The sequence below is a fragment of the Perca fluviatilis genome, chromosome 19 (genome assembly GCF_010015445.1).
Source record: "Perca fluviatilis chromosome 19, GENO_Pfluv_1.0, whole genome shotgun sequence".
Classification (NCBI taxonomy): Eukaryota; Metazoa; Chordata; class Actinopteri; order Perciformes; family Percidae; genus Perca; species Perca fluviatilis.
In genome coordinates, this window is record NC_053130.1 from 28,371,092 (window position 1) to 28,389,005 (window position 17,914).

At 43.0% G+C, this 17,914-nt stretch overlaps 1 protein-coding gene across 1 annotated transcript in view; it reads right to left on the bottom strand.

The window, feature by feature from the left end:
* The window catches only part of cpeb3 (cytoplasmic polyadenylation element binding protein 3), a 50,465-nt gene that overhangs the window by 10,392 nt on the left and 22,159 nt on the right, over window positions 1–17,914 (bottom strand). Inside the window, 4 exon segments of the mRNA XM_039784911.1 lie at window positions 5,496–5,585; window positions 7,068–7,235; window positions 10,101–10,124; window positions 15,988–16,044. Coding sequence (XP_039640845.1) covers window positions 5,496–5,585; window positions 7,068–7,235; window positions 10,101–10,124; window positions 15,988–16,044 — 339 coding nt within the window.

Genomic DNA, 17,914 nt, shown 5'->3' on the forward strand with positions numbered 1-17,914 from the left:
CTGTCTTTTTCCATCAGCCTTGCGCAGTGCAGAGGCTTACACCGCGGGAGGAGAGCGCAGATCTGCAGTGGCTCGTGCCTGAGATTTATAGGGCTTTGCTGCTGAGCACCCAGCACTGTCCGGGGAAGGGAATACGTACACCCGCAGCATTTTCCAGCCTAAAGAGCGCTGTTTAAAGACAAACGATAGGCAGAGTGCCTCGTGGGTTGCGCAGACAAACCGATGACCTCATGCAGGACAGACTCTTTCCTCTAACGGAGGCCAGCAGTTTGACTCATGAGGAGAGAAACGGCTACCTCAACAGCAACCTGAAGACTATTTGTCAAATTTCAGTCACCAACTGCAATGATTTAACCAGCAAACTGATACCTTAAAAAATAGCATTAGGCTTTAAATGGGAGACAGGTATTAATGGTGAGTTAGAGGAGACACTTTCATTCTGTATGTTCAATATGAAGCCGGTTAGCGTAGCATTAACACTGGAAACAGGGGGAAACGACTAGCCTGGCTCTGTCCAAAGGTAACAAAATGTAGCTAACAGTTTCTCTAAAGCTCACTGATTAACTGATGTTATAGCTAGCTAGCTAGCTTTTTTAGGTATTTGTGCTAAGCTAACTTGCTGCTGACGGTAGCTTTATATTTACTATACAGATATGAGAGGGGGTATCGATCCTCTCAGCTAACTCTCGCCAATGAAGTGAATACGTTTCTTTCCCAAAATGTCAAATGATGCCTTTATGTGCTTTCCGGAAAATTCAAAACTCCCAGGAAATTCTCTCATTGACTTTTGAGTTCTGAACCCAGATGGTCTTGCTGGTCTAAAAATAAACTGCTGAGTCAAAGTAATGCATTGGTACCTGGTGCTAGCTTTCGCTCAACTTTATCCACATATCACAGTTGGCCCACCCTGCTGTCCTATTCTCTCCATTACCTCGTCAACTGAACCCTGTATTGACTTTGCTAAAATTCCAATCCACGATGACTAGATATACTGCACAGTCACAATGTGCATCTCCCTGGCTTTAACAGTGACATTTAAATCCCAGCTTATCTTTTCATACCCAGACACGTGTCCGCAGATTTATTTCACATGGGCGGGGACACAGACGTGTTTTGGTCCAAGTGACCAGAATGATTGAGAGATAACTTGGCCACTCGCCATCAGAGAAACATGGGAGCAAACAAGAGAGCAAACCTACAGAAAGCAGTTTTCATTGAAAGCACAGGTGAAGCCAACCCTCCATGTGCTATCTATCCCACGAGGGTAGAGAGAAAGAAATCTGCAGGGGGCTGTAACTCTGCCCCAAAATGTAAACAGACCGACTGCTGACTGCAGAAGGAAAAGAAGGCGTAGCAGAGGATGGATGGAGGGAGACGCAAACATCTGCTCTCCTGAAAACAAACAGGCCCTGAGGCTTTTAGGCGATTGGAGACAGCGTAGTCAGTGATTGAGTAGAGGAGAGGTGAAATCAAGCGGCACTAATCATCTCAATTTGAAGTAGCCTAGTCACTTTTTGCATATAATCCGAGCACAAGGGTGAAAAGAGAAATCGAGGCCTGAGTAATGCAGTAAGATGCAACACTATGATTGTTGCCACAGCAGTAGGGGGTGGGGGCTAGAAAGGGGGCATGGGCACCCCCGAAATATGATTGGCCCCCCTGGTGCCCACCCAAATCCAGTGCTGTCAATCTGACAATTGTGATTTCCATTGGACCAGAGAGTACTGTCACTTGGCTGCCTGTTCTGACAATTTACCCAGCCCTTGTCACATGACCAATTCATGTTTCCATGATGAATATCCAAAATTCTGATACCATGGAACCAGCACTGGAATTGGATTTTTTTTAAGGTGGCAGACTGAGCCTGTAGAAAATGTGTATTCAGATATACAATATGTTTAAAATGAAAACAAGGAAAATTAATAATGAATGTTTTTTAAAGTTTTATTTAGCAGAATCACTGTGTTGTTCTATCCTATCCAATATTTCCTGTATTTCTAATCAGATTTTCTATGCCCCCCGGCCAACCGCTGAATGATTATTGGTCCCCCTCCCTTACACCGTCACTTTAAACATTTTTTTTTTTATTTAATCACCCCTGCAGCAGGTCATTGCTGCCATTATTTGAGCCTTGCTGCATTCCTTTTACTATATGGAAAAGAGAAAATACTGACTTCTTTTGAGTTTGGGATGTACACTTTGCCCTTACAACTTCATAAAAAAAAAAATCTGATAATGAGGGGTTGCGGTTAAAAGCAAACCGTTCGTAACCTTTTGAGGCCTTTAAACAAGTCTGACACACTGTTATTGCAGCATGACACGAGCCTTAGCATTTGTAGCAGTTTATAGCTCCCAGCGCTCAGGCTCCAGCAAACTGACAGCATTACCTCCTCCTTCTCCTCCTCCTCCCTCTATCCCCAATCACGACAGACAGAAATAGCTCCCTAACATTTCAGGCTTATTGGCAACAACAGTGACGACAGCGTTGAGTTGATAGGAGTATGTGTGAGCGACAGCACCATAGTAACCAGAGCTTATTGGGCCCACTTTTTTTAAAGAGTGGGCTAATCAAAAACGTAGCATCAATCAAATAGGGGTGCGTTGTTGCATATCGTTCACAGGTTTAATCATTTTAAAGCAGCATAAAGCATTTTTTTTACCACTTGGTGGTTTTGGAACAAGCTCTGAATACAACACTGACATATTATCTTCTCATAATGATTACATGGTGAATGTGTTAGCAAGCATGTGTTGCCCATTTACTAGGACTTCAATAGCTTTTTGGACACCGACCGAATTGCCTCCTTAGTATCAATCGCAAAATGCCATGTTTTTTTTTTGTACCTAAGGAGTAAATTTAATCAGCGTCAGTAAGCCAATAAGCAGGTTTGTACCAAGATCTAATATATGCTGGTGACTGGCTGTCTACACGTCGTAGAGGCAGGCAGGAAAAACACCACGTTACGCACAGAGATGGGGCTCACGTGTGCGTCACATAGGTGTAAAGGGGCTGAATATAAAAAAAAAAAAAAGATTTGTACCTTAACGTGTAATGTTGTAATTCCTTTTAATTAAAATGGATTCTTTTTTAATTGGTATCGAAAAAGAGTATCGTTCAGGAACCGGTTTAGATGTCATGATTTCGGTACCGGTGTCAAAGGATTTTGAACGATATCCAGCCATTCTATTTACACATCCAGCAGCCACAGAGGAACTTGTTTCTGGCACCATTTACTCCCCTTAAAGCTCGGTTTGGTCTCCACAAACTCCTCAAGGGAAATAGCTGGCTCTTTAGCAGTTAAATGCTTCACTATATTCACTGACTAGTCGCATTGGTGCTGGGCATGTAGTTTACAGTCGGTTCGTCAGAGCTTTTTCACTGAGAACTGCTGCCTGCTGTGACTGAAAACGAGCTTGATGGGAGCGGTGAGAGTGATCCAAACCCGTAAAGTTGCAGGACTTAAAAAACAAAACAATAAATCTTGCAAAGGAATGTCCTAAAATATATCTTCAATGAGGAAAGACCCTCCCCTTAAAAAAAATTGACTACTCTCCCTTTAGCAAAAATGAAAAAACACATCAAATCGCATTTATATCCACATAACCCCTATCTTCGAAGAAAGAAAAGTTGCATTGGCAACGCGTGACATAAGAGAACAATACAATCTGAATGGACAAATAGGGGAAAAGTTCAAATATAATATTGTAGTTGTGAAAACATAAGAGCATTGCACAAAGTTTGTTCATCCCTGTTACCTACTTCCTCTCCAAGTCGACCACTTATCTCAAAGTACCAAATGAGTCCTAGCCTGCCACTAAAGTCGGACTGAGCCACAATATGAGTCATCCCTAAACCGAAACACTTTCGTAACTGTACAGACACACATCCCCGGCAGTTTAATGGGAAGAAGGGCGGAAAGTGACAACCATCTTCCATTCGGTCGATCTTGGAAGGACGTTTAACACGAGTAGGGGCCGATGACCTCTTGATGCAAATCCCACATCTGTAAATCAGCCGTCACACAGTCCACACGGCTGTAGGACACACACACACACACAGACACACACACACACACACACACAGATGTGCACTTGCTCTCAACCCTGAAGCTATTAGTGCAAAGACCTCTGTCACCGGGCATCTGCCCAAGCTCCCTTGCCAGTTAATATGGTTAGAGTGTGATATAAACAGGATATTTTAGCAGTTTCCCTTGGAGTTTTTTTGTGTGTGTGTGTGTGTGTGGGGGGTTACATTTTGTGAGATGAATTCTACACAGATCACTAGTCCCACTCCACATGTCTCCTCCCCTTACATGGCGGCGTCCTCCAGCCGCCGTAAGCTCATTCATTCCCCTAAAAGGACGCTGCATTTTTCCTCCTGACTTTGGATATTAGTAGAGTCGAGACTATTCAAAATAATCCTCCCTAGCTATAAAAAAAAAAAAAAAGGGATGTTGAAAAATGAGAGAGGGGGAGAAACTGGCAGAGGTTTTCGCAGGTCCTCCAGATGCAGCGTATTACCATCTGCCTATGGAATGTCAGTAATTTCCAGAGCGTCTTTAATAGCTTTCCTAATATGACACACAGCAGCACCCGGGCCAGAGCGAGTGATGTAGAGGCTTGGAACAGGGTGCTGCAAGTGCAACTCTGATCACCTGGCTGAAAATGACAACCGAGAGGCTGAACAGAAAAAGAGAAAAACTTCCACACTCCTTAGGTACTCATTCAAGCAAACAGTTCTTGGGTCGGAAGTCTTGGTGGCCAGCTATGGAGTCATTATATTTATATATCTCATAATAGCAGCTGACACAGACCATCCCCTGAATCAATTCTTCACACTACTTCCATCCGGCCGCAGATACGGAGCACTGAACTGGACTGAAGCCCATTTCAAAAAAAAGTTTTGTCCCCACCACCATCACAGTGCTGAACAAAATGTAATACCGCCACCACCACCTCAGTTGCTTTGTAGTTTTCACATTTGATGGGTCTATGTTGTTGTCCTAATGTGATGTATTTCTTTTGTATACTGTATGTGTTACATGTTTTATGTGTTTTCATATGTGTTGTTGTGCTGTGGAACATGAAAAGAAGATGATTGATGATGAAATGATTACCCCTATGGGACAATAAAGACTATCTATCTATCTATCTATCTATCTATCTATCTATCTATCTATCTATCTATCTATTGTGTGTGGTGTGTGTGTGTCTGTGTGTGTGTGTGTGTGTGTGTGTGTGTGTGTGTTTGTGTGGGTGTGTGTTGTGTGTTTGTGTGTGTGTGTGTGTGTGTGTTTCTGCGAGATGACTACAGGGGGTCCCTCAGATAAACAGACAGCCCCGATGTTGCCCAGCATGAGCCACGAATTCTGGGTAATATGATTCCATAAAAAAACTCTAAAATGTCGATGCACCCAAGGTGCTATTTATTGGTGTAGACTTTGATGTCGGATGGGAAAATAAAGATTACGCTCTGAGAAACCAACTGTTGTTACCTTTTGGTGGGAAGTAGGATTTGCTCTCAGCTTTGTGGGGCCAATCTACCACCAGGTGCCCGTAGCGACGGAAACTGTTGGTGATTTCGTCTGTAAAAAAAAAAAAAAGAAATAATTAAAAAAGAACTGACTTGAATGTTATTTTCATGACATGATTCGTGGTTGTTTGTGCAATAGGCATATGAAGGACCCTATGCAGAGCCACACTTAGTGCTGAAACAGGCACACCGTTTCTATTTTTTTAAAACAGGAACACAGGCCGGGCTCATCCAGTCTGCACTGGGCTGACTCATGCTGTGGAAACTCATGAATTTTTCAGCCAGCTAAGGACACGTATTGTGCATCATGTGCTTGTTCAACGGCGTAGAGACATTGTCAAAGTAAACATTTCATATTAACGTTAAACTCTTTGGCATGCTCTAGAGATTGTGGAAACAATTACAGGTCCATGACGCAACTGGCCACAGACGTCACACGCTAAAGCTCTGCAAGTGATAGAAAAATCTACTGATTTTGAAGGTTCAAGTAAAAGCTCTCTGAGGCATATTAAAGCAGAAGTCACTGTGATTTGGCACTGGTCTGGACAACACGTTACATTTTCACTTTTATTTCGATAAACTGTCTGGTTTTTGGTGACAACTCGTTGGTGTTAAGTTTCAAATCACACAGCGGACCCAGTGATATGTGGAGGCTATTTATTAGAAGTTTACAATGGCTAAATTGTGGGTAAATTTAATATAGCCAACATTGACTGTCACGGTTCCCCAAAGAATACTTTGACATTTTGGGAAAAAGACGTATTCTTACTTGCTGAGAGCTACAGTAGATGAGAAAATCAATACCACTCTCATGTCTGTACAGTAAATGTGAGTCTTCTTGCGGCAGCCTGTTAGCTTAGCTTAGCTTAGCACAAAGACTGGAAACAGGGGGAAACAGCTAGCCTGGCTCTGTCCAAAGCTAACAAAATGTCTTGTTTGTTTAATCCATCCATGTGCGTTGTGGCTTTACGAGGGATAAGTGCCAGACTATAAGTCTTGGGGGCAGTTTCCCCCCCTGTTTTCCAGTCTTTGTGCTAAGCTAAGCTAATCAGCCGCTGGCCGCAGCTTCAAATTCAATGCACACATATGAGAGTGGTATCAAGCTTCTCTTTAACTCTTGGAAACAAAGACAATAAGCGTATTTCCTAAAATGTTGAACTATTCCTTTACCTTTGATAAAAATGTTCTTTGATTAGGGGTCATTGGTGTAAAAAGCTTCCACTTGTACAGCCAAACCAGGCTTCTTTATCGTGGCTTAATAATAGCGTGTTAAATTAATATCCCCAACAATGGGTGTCAAGGTGCCCTTAAGCAAGGCCTTAAATACTTCAGTGTAACTGTGAGTGGCAAACAGCCAAAGACAAAGACTGCACTGGGAGGCTTCCAGTTGTGAATGTACTATACTTTATGCATCAGTATAAATCTGCAGCAGGGAGATTCTAACAAAAAAGAGCCTGAAGTTAAGTGAAAACCTTTCTCTAGGTGACTAAATGAAAGAAAAAAAATGGGGGAAAAAAACGGATCCTTTGTTTACCTTCGTCTATGTCAGGGGGGAGGCCTCCGACAAAGACCTTCCTGGAGTAACGCTCCATCCTCTCTCCGTTCTGACAGCGGGTGGGCGAGTTCAGGCCAGGGGTCAAGGTGGGGTCACCGTGACCGTCGTCGAGGAAACCGTCTTCAAAGGGGAAAAGACAGGAGCGACCTGGGAGGAGAGGAGAAGAGAAGGACACCAGGAAGACAGACAGGGGGGGGGGGGGGGGGGGACAGAGAGGTACGAGAATGTGAAGTAAAAAGGGAGGGAGAGTGCGACAGATGGATGAATTAATGAATTAATCCCATCTGGAAACTATTACTGCAGTGGAATCACTTTGGATATTGAGATTACCCTCATAGGTCTGTTTTGTTCTTTTTATTTTTCTGACTCTTATTTGATAAGGGTGGTATACAAAAGACCTACTGATACATACAATTCCCAAGCAATCAGATTTTCATTCGGTGGGGTGGCTTCAAGGCTGCAATGTCTCTTTTCTTTCCCCACAGTTCATTCACATATATATAAAACATAAAAAAATGAAACTTGTAAAAAATAATTAAAACACTATATGGCCAAAAGTATGTGGACACCCATAAACGTACAGTGATTCTCAGGTTCCAAAAGTCTTGTGGAAAAAAGAAGAAAAACAGATTTCCAACAATCGCATGAGGCTGTAATGTTTGCGTGTGGGCATGCTTCGGTCCACAGTATGTATAAAATAACAATCATGATATCATAATGTCGTCTTGGGAACTTCCTGGTGACTCTATCCTCATTAAAATACTTCCAGGTCTTTCTGACCTGCTGAACTGCAGCACAGAATGAGAATGGAGGCGCTGTTGATCAATCAGTAATGAGCATGGCTATGGTATTCTCTCCTTGTCGGACACATCTTAAAAGGAGAATTCCGGGTCGATTTCAACACGTAGCTCTGTTGTTTGTAGATCTGGAGTGCTGTCAGTAGCGAGAAAAACGAAAACAATCGGTGTTGCCTACACCCATTTTATCCCCCTCCGTTAACGCACACTCAGGAGGCTGAAACGGGGCAAGTTTTAACGGCGCATGCTTTTAGCCTGGATTAACATGTTGATTGTATGGGTGCCTACCCATGTGAAGGGATTCCTTCCGAGTGAACACAGTGAATCTGACTGCAGTAGATGTGAAAGAAATGCATAAACGCTAATTCAGCTCTGTTTAGTTCCGGTGTCGAGACGGCAAGACGAGCGCTTCGGGACCTACAAACTACAACACCGAAAAGAGATACAAAAATATTTTCAAAAATAGGCATATACTTATTTTTTTAAAGTAAGTGGTGTAGTACAACTAGCAGGAAACACGTTATAATTGAGGTATAAAGTTTGGAGACACTACCTTATTTAATCATTAAATCAATAAATATTTTTGTTGTATCTCTGTAGACGGTCCCTAAGTCTTGCCGTCTCAACACCGGAACTAAACAGAGCTGAATTAGCGTTTATGCATTTCTTTCACATCTGCTGCAGCCATTTTCACGGTGTTCACTCGGAAGGAATCCCTTCACATGGGTAGGCACATGTAATGACATTTCGAACATGTTAAGAGGCTAAAAGCACGTTTAAAACTTGCCCCGTTTCAGCCTCCTGGGTTCTAACGTTAGCAGGAGGATAGCACGGTGTAGGAAACACTGATGGTTTTCGTTTTTCTCGCTACTGACAGCACTCCAAATTTAGAAACAACAGAGCTACGTGTTGAAATCGACCGCAATTCTCCTTTAACAAACTGGGTTTCCCACTGGCAGCCTTCCACTGTTGCAACCATGTCGGAGCAATATCTTAGCGGATTTTCCGATTGTGGTGTGATGCTTGTCCAAATGTAATATGCGTGTTCTATGCAGTGGAACCACATTTGTCTCTCTTTCTTTAGCAGGGTTAATATTTGACTTAGGGCTGGGCGACATAGAGAAAATCTAAAATCAAAAATCACCATATATATTTGATCAAATACATCACTAATCGATATTGCGGTTATATTGTAGGGTTGTCATTTGGTGCTTTGACATAATATTCTCACCAGTAATGTGTGTATATTGACTAACTGGGTAAAGGCAAATAATCAAACACAAAATGACATCCCTTTACAGTAATGTAGCCTTTTAAAACAGGAAAAGGCAACACTTGTCATATTGCGTTAAAACAATATCCAAAATGTAATAGGATATCTAGCCTCATATAACATCGATATATTGCCCGGCCCTAATTTGACTGTTTGATAAATGTGGTAAGCAATTGCATTTTTACATAATAAAGGAATACTGCACTTTCTGTCTTCTGTCTCCTACATCAACTATAACATATAACAGCAGCCCAGTAGTGCAGTGACCTTAAAGAGCTCATATAGCAGCTTTCCTCCTTGCTGAAGAAAGACAGACTCAGTTAAAAAAAAAAGAAAAGGCAGATCAACTCAGATGAGCAACATTGGCAGCACCCATCTTTGCCATTCAGATGATGAATCACTTCTGAGTCAGCGTACATCTTCATGAAACCCTCCAGATTCATTTTAGAAGCACTCCAACTAAACACACTATAATATTTGAAAAGGTTTAGGGTTTGATTTGGTGGCAGAATCATGCTGCCATTGACTGCAGAAATGGAGTCCATCACTGTTGTACCAAATAATAACAGTTTTTAGAACTGCTCTTACACTGCGATGCATTTATATTATGCAGTACAACAATTGGCACTCTTGTTCATATTATCAACATTACAGGTAGAACACTGACTCAGAATGGAAAGAAAAGAAAGCAAAGAAGATTTCTTTTTCCTCTCACCATCAAGCAAAACAAGAATCATATTGACAGAGTTGGCAGACCCTTGCCCCATGTCGATTGGATGCACAACATGGAAACCTGGGCGTCAAAATTAATCTGATTTCATTCAATCACAGCACAGATGATAAAAGCAGATAGTGACACGACACTTAGACCCCCCCTCAGCCTCGGAGAGAGACACGGCCGCCATGGCAATTAGAACCCCCCGAGAAAATGCCACACGTTACCTCTTCTGCGGCCATAGCTCCGGGCTGCTTGTCAGCACAGTGGGGGGGAGGAGAGACACAAGGAGAGACAGAGGGTTGGGGTCAGGAACAAGGGTAGGAAAAAAGATATAGAGACATGGCTTTTTGTGGAAATACATCAAAACCAGGAACATCGCTAAGGCAACTGAGAAACCACAGGTGGCCACACCTAAGCTTCGGCAAAGGGAGGAGGATGATTATCGCAGCCTGGCACCAGCACCAGGCCACAGTAAACCTGCTGCACCTGCCTTGGCAACAAATGCATGCAGATGCTGGGGAGGGGGTGTGTGTGTGTGTGTGTGTGTGTGTGTGTGTGTGTGTGGGGTGGGTGGGGGTGGCAGCACAATAGGTGAGTTTTAGGCCCGGAAATGGCCGAGATATTAGGCAGCATAATGCCCCGTAGCCAGAGACCGTGATATCTCAGTTTAATGAACCCACAATAGCTTGCGTTCGTGATAATCCTCTGTGAATATTCACAAACGAGGCCATAAAGCAGTGTGCATGCAGGACTGGAGGTGGAGCAGGTTAGTCATTATCATGGCCTCTGTGAAATATTAAGTTACTCCCAGGTTAGGTATGGCAGGCCAGGTGCGAGTGGAAACTTCCCACAGGAGAGGAAAGCTGGGGAGGGAGGATAACATGCAGAGAGGAGGGGGGGCAGTGGAGGACACGCTATGATGTCAGGGTAGAAGGGATCTAAATCTATGGCAAGCTGAAGGTACAGCGTCGTGACCACATCGAATCAGCTGGTCACAAAAATGACCTGCGCCTTGTCTTTTTGGGGATTTTCAATGATCGTTTCACTGCAGTGACTCAAAAAGAAATCAAAGAAATAAAGATAACAATTGTAAATTATACAGGTGTTATCGGTGCACGTTTCTCAAATGTAGTTTTTGACCAATGCAGCTCATTTAGGACAAATAAAATCAGGACTCAAGGCCCACTCACTAGCTTTTTCCAGAGCCTTCAACCACATTTCATGGTCTCCTCCCTACATAGGACTGTTATCACGTGATCCAAGGTCCATGACAACTGAGCAATCTCCATCCGCTGAGGAAGACCATGAGATGCAGTCAAAAGCTCTGAAAAAAAGCAGTTAATGGATCTCGAGTTCAGATTCTTTTTTGTCAGAAGGAGCTACATTATTTCCAGGTAGTCAATGTCCATTTAGCGGTTTTGTAGCTTTTTTTTCACGGCAGGTGACAGTGCGCCCGGATCCGCTGCGCCATGGATGAAATAGTAAAATATATATATATATATATATATATATATATATATATATATATATATATATATATATATATATATATATATATATATATATATATATATATATATATATATATATATATAATAAAACATTATTATATTATAATATAATAATGTGCAGTCCCGCCTCCTGTGCGCCATGGATGTCTGAGCCTCAGCAACTAAAGACTCACAGACACTATTGCATTTTCCGTGCCGATCGTTTTGTTGCCAGTAAGATATTTCATCTATGGGAAATCCAGAGGATGACTGAAAGTATTTTCTAAGTGGATTTATCATTCATTTCCCATCCTCATGTTTAACAGAGATTAAGTAGCCTGCGAATTAAACAGTTGATAGTGTGAAAGATGTGAAACATTTTCCACATAATATGATCAAACTTTTATGGAGTATCAGCAGATATAATTATGTTTTTTCATAGACAACGTCACAGTATGCCAGTAACTGTAGTGGAAACTTTATTTTGTAATGTTCAGTGATTTTCGGCACTTTTCAGTTAGAATTCGCCACGTTAAAGAGCCAGAAAAGACTTTGCGGACAGCCCGCACATTCTCACGACTGCTCAACAGTTTGCATTACGGCCCGCACATTCTCACGTCAAGTTCATTTTTTATACATCACAAAGTGTCCGTGAAAACCAGCGTACAGTGCCTACGCAACGTTTATACATGAGGCCCCAGGATGTTCACTTGAAAGCTCAGGAATGGGCTAGTTATTGGACATTGGAGTGGCTACATCCTTTCCAGTTCATCAAGATCCACTTAGTAGCTTTTTTCCAATTGCATCTTACTGTCTTTTCCCCATATACATACTACCACTGTTATCAATTTCCATAGGTACAGTAGGTCACAGGATGACAGCCATGACACCACAGTAAATTCCATCCACTGAGGAAGACCATGAGATGCATTCAAAAGCTCCAAATACATATACCTTGAGTCATATCTCTTTTTCCAAGATCGAAAAATTAACTTTCATGCTCAATGTAGCTCAGGTTTTATGTGCAAAAACACAACATCTTGTTTCAGGATTGTTTTTGAGTTTAGCTCAAATTGAACCTGCTGAATGCAAGCCACACAGGAGGCGACATGCCTTAAAGGGATAGTTCAGATTTTTAAAAGTAGGGTTGTATAATGTACTTATCCATTATCAGTGTATTAGCTACAGTAGATGGCGGCGGGCACGCCCCCAGTTTAGAGAATCAAGCAGGAGTACAGGCACGGAAGCTTTGGACGGGGGCAGCAGCTAAAGGGATTTTAGCCACCTAAAAAAAAGGCCCATCTAAAAACATCTATATCACTTTAAGTGTACACTATATTTAGAATATTTACCGCTTTACTTTGACGTCAGACAGCCCTTTCCGAGGGGGAACTAAAGCATATCCATCTAAACTCTCTTCAAAGCCACCAGACTCTGTTGACAAAAACTGTAATTGTACAGTACCTCGTAAACACAGGACTTGCTGGTCTACTGCTGCCTTGATCGGTTAGTTGTGTGACTTTTGTAAATGCAAAGGCACCCCTTAAAACGCCAAAGTCACACAATAACACAAACTAACAAACTGATCGAGGCAGCGGTAGACCAGCATCTCCTGTGTACTACGAGGTAAAACAGCTGTTTTTGTCAAAGAAATCTGGTGGCTTTGAAGAGAGCATAGATGGAGATAACAGAAAGGGCTGTCTGACAGCACAGGTAAAGCGGTGAAAATAAAAAAAAAGATGATTTTTTGGGGGCTTTTCCGCCTTCAACTTGACAAGACAGCTAGGTGAGAAAGGGGAGAGAGAGAGGGGGAAGACATGCAGGAAATCGTCACACGTCGGATTCGAACGCTGGACCTCTGAGTCGAGGCATAAACCTGACCCAACCCGGCCACGGTGAAAATATTTTAAATACGGCGTACGCTTAAACTGATTGTTTTAGGTGGGCCCTTTTTTTTTTAGGTGGCTAAAATATGTTTAGCTGCCGCCCCCGTCCACAGCAGTACATTGCTTAGCTTCCGTGTCGGTTCTCCTGCCTGCTTCTCCAAACTGGGGGGGGTGCGCCGACAGCCATCTACTGTAGGTAGTAATACACTGACAATGGAAAAGTACCTCTTACAACCACAAAAAACTCCCCAACTACCCCCTTTAAGACTGGGCACATTCAAACAAACAGCAGAGGGGTAACACAGTCTAAACAGATCCTCCTGCTCCTCCACACGCATCAGTCACAAAGCAAACCCGTCGCTTCAAAAACCAATATGGGCCTTTGCATTGTGAGAGCCCCATTGTGTGACTCTGGCTTCTCTCTGGGAATATATTGTCTCTGAGCCTCTTCTCCCTTGCTATGTTTTCATTAAAAAAAGATCTGGCTCTCCAATCCAACAAAAAACCTGGGCAGCCTCTCTGCAGCTTTGCCCTCTCGCCGTCTGGCCTTGGCAGAAACAAAGTCGCCTAGCAACCAGGGCAAAATGAAGAAGACGTTAATGTGGGGAAGCGTCAGATGTCTCAGTGAGAGAGAATAAAACCCACGAGGGAGAGAAGGAAAGGGAAATGTGAGGGTTAAGATTAATGGTGCGTTCTTTTTGTCTTGTAATCGCGACTAGTAGCTCGAGCGTGACGTCACATCCGTGTCGAAAAACGAATAACCGCGGGTTGTTGCATTCTTTTTGTCACACAATACTACGAGTCGGAGAAAAGATGGATTTTTGTAACATTTTTAGTAACATTTAGGATTCTATTCACCCAGCTATTGACATATTATACACATATATTTCACAGTTTGATACATGAAAATTAGGTTTTGATTAACGTTAACGTTAGGCTACTGCTCTGCTTTCTGCTCAAGACTCGGCTTAAAGCCGTTGTTGTCATATAGCAACCGAGCGTCTCTAGCCAATTTCAGCTGCACAAGCTACAAAATAACTAATCAGTCGGTATTTAACTCCTAATAAGACTGTAGCGACATGCCTATAGGTAGCAGTATACAGTGCTATGTGTACGACTTCTTCATTTGGTTACAACAAAGACAAAAGTGCTTAAAATTGTAGATAACCACAATGTTTACTACGTGTGATGCACGACGTAGCCATCTTTGAAAGTGAGCTCGGGGTCCTCTGAGTTCAGACGACTTGACGAGTCGAATACGAGCCGGGCGTTCTTTTGCAACTTCCGGTCGTAACTCCGGAAAACAACTCGTAAAACGACTTCGGTGGACAAAAAGAACGCACCATAAGTACCAACTTCAAACTTCAAACTTGTGTGGTGTCTGGGGGAGAGAGAGAGAGAGAGTGTGAGAGAGAGAGAGAGAGTGAGAGAGAGAGAGAGAGAGAGAGAGAGAGAGAGAGAGAGAGAGAGAGAGAGAGAGAGAGAGAGAGAGAGAGAGAGAGAGAATGTCTGAAAGGAAAGTGGGTGATTCCTCTGGGCATGAGGAGTTTGAGGTCTCCTGCTCTGCTTGGCTTCAAAGCCTCAGACACTTCCACTAAGCTGTCAAGTGAACAACACCAATACATCTGAATAGAGGCGCTATGCTTACTACTCTCCATCCTTTCTTCTTCACTTCAAGTGCTAACATCATCCGAAGAAAGCAGAGCCCTTTCAGATTCTCACAGCGGGAAGCCTCAAAGCTAATGGGACGAAATGAAGGAGAAACACTGAGTAAGACACTTTTAAAGTTGAAACCAAAGCTCCCCCGTCTACACACATCGACAGGCTACAGTGGAGAGAGCCAGTTCTGACAGACTTGGAAGATCTGGACAGATCTGTGCTTGTCTGAGTGTAATCCCATGACACAACAGTTTAACATCAATGTGTTCCGAGGATAAGTGATGAAAAGAACAAAATGAGGAAGGTAAACCACTTAACTTCTTAAATCGAGAAACTTTTTTTTGTATGTTACATATCCTCGGCCTTTAGCCATTTTTATACCCCGTAGGCTGACTGAACATGTCAAAAACTAGGGCTTCTGTGATTTGGTTTGATCACCAGTCAGTCCAGACATCCTTGATATTTTGCTGAGGTTTGAACAAACAGATGGGAAACATGATTGGCCCTAAAAGAACTCCAGGACATGGCCAAAATTGGTGTGTAAGTCCCTAAGAAATCATGATCCCCGATCCCCCGATAATCACAAAATAAAGAGCACCTGGAAGGGCAGGGCCTGACCTAGAAAACAGTTTGGCCTCCATTTAGCAGCATGGCGGGATATAGACCTGATTTCTCTCATTGGCTCGTCTCATGTCACTGTTAGTCATCTGCCGGCTGGTGGGACACTGTGGGGGAATCTTGTCTCACATACTGGGGTATTTTTGGAAGTGCTATTCAAAGGTCAACTGCTTCGTCTCAGTACTTAGAGGTCTGTCCTAGCTTTATGGTGTCAGGGAATCCAGACCTTAGCAAAGGGGTAGGCTGGTGTGCCCAGAGCACACTGACGTGGGCCCCTGTGGTTAGGGGCTTATACTGTATATGCTTCATAGGAACACACCACAAAAACACGTCCCATTCTTAATTCCTCCAAAAAAGGACAAAAAGCAGCTGCCACACTTTTGAGTAAAACTCAGACAATTGTAATTAATTCCACATGGAGAACTAGATGATGGGCACTAGAATGAAATGTGACTTACTATTCAATGGCATTATGTGCTCGGCTCCAGGATGATGAAAGTTGAGGCCCATGCGTCCTGTGGAAGAAAAAAGAAAAAAAAGAAAAACGATTTTACAAAAGAGGGAAAACATGGAAAACGCTGATAAAAAGCCACCCTGTTAACAGACACATTTAATCTTTCATTCTACTGTTGGCAATGGGAAAATGCCAGCCATGATGAAATGTTTAACATGAAATGAATGAACAACAAATTTACTCAATGTGATACAATGGCACAAAGGACAAGCACAGACAGCAGATGCAAAAACAAGGAGGTGGAAACACGCATTCCTTTGTTGTCACATATCTCATATGCACGCACGCACGCACACACACACACACACACGCATACGCACACGCACACACAGGCAGCTATAAGGCTGGGAATTCAACAGAGCGTGCATTCTGCAATGGTGACAACGTGTGCATGTTACAAGGGCCCATCTGTCAGTGTTTTTGTTGGAAGAGGGGTGGTGTGGGAAATCTATATGGAAGTCTTCCTGGTTATCTCTGTCTCCATGATCCTATATTTAATAGGCGACAACAAGAAAAACACACAGGCAGAAATAGCCTACCTGGCTTAGGACAAAACATTGCAGTCTCACTGTCAACATCATTTGCAGCGGCAGCCACAGAGGCACACCCTATTATCCTCAACCACTTAAAATTAGGGTCCTCTGTCAAAATCCGCCTACACAAGCTCTTTACTCAACACACACACAGCAAGCAAACAGTCTGTCTACCTATGTCTACCTAGAGTCATTTAGACAGGAGGTGAAGCAACATTTTCACTGATCATCAATATTTGGCCTTTAGATTTAATGAAACGCAACCTTTGCGAGCCCACAACATTAACACTGGGGTGATTATGGGGGTTAAGTTTGGACAACTGTGACGGATATCTTGCGTTACAGCCAGTGCATGTTTCTCCATACATAACATGGACTTTGAGAGACCAACCGCCTGGCTGCACGTTGCAAGCTGCTGTGGCGCAAACAAGATGACATGTCAAAAGTTTCTAAATTTGGCCACAGAAGACAGATAGTGGGGACAGCAACGGGGCCTCTTCCTGGTTCGCAAACAAGAATGGAACTAGCACTTAAATTGAGTTCCATTTACCTCAGAACCCGGAGCTGGGAATGACATCACACCCGAGTTGGATTGTCATTGTTTTCATTAGCTCTAGCCAGGTTAGCCATTGTTAGCAATACCAGTTGATAACAACGCATTACGGCGTTTTTTTTGTGCATACAAACTGCGTGACAACATGTCCACAGATAGAAGTTGAACATGTGTGCCTGTGTGAACGACTAATTTAGTGAGACACAAATAACTTTAGGTTACTAAAGCTTTCACAACTGTTGATACAGGGGGCAGCTATGTTGGATTTTGAACTCGGCTACTGCGAGGTTGTCTGAGTTCCGAGCTCGGAAATCCGAGGTCAGGGGGCGCGGAAAATCAGAGTTCTGAGTACAAATGGAACGCACTATAAGACCCGGTTCAAAAACGGAGAGGCAAGGTGGGGGGAGGACAAGGGGGAGGCCACCCTGCAGCGCCACAGATGTGGATTTCCACACTCCTCTCAGCCAGTCGGGATCCAGGAAACAGTAGGACTCGAGGGCAAAACGAGTGCGACAAGCCCATACATACACACACGTTTGTTTGAACACGTGGATATGTGTGACATGGCCTAGTGTCACATGATCTTCGCTCTTTCCAACTTATTATCATGAGAAAATAAACATTTTGTTGGCAAAGACTAGATGCACCCTGTGGCCTGGTTGGCTCAAAAAAATAATAATCTTAAAGACTAGATGCACCCAAAAGGAGGAAGATCCAGCGTTGTGTCCTGACACAACACTATCATGTGTATTGGTAAATGTGTGGGTGGTCTATTTGTTAGTCCT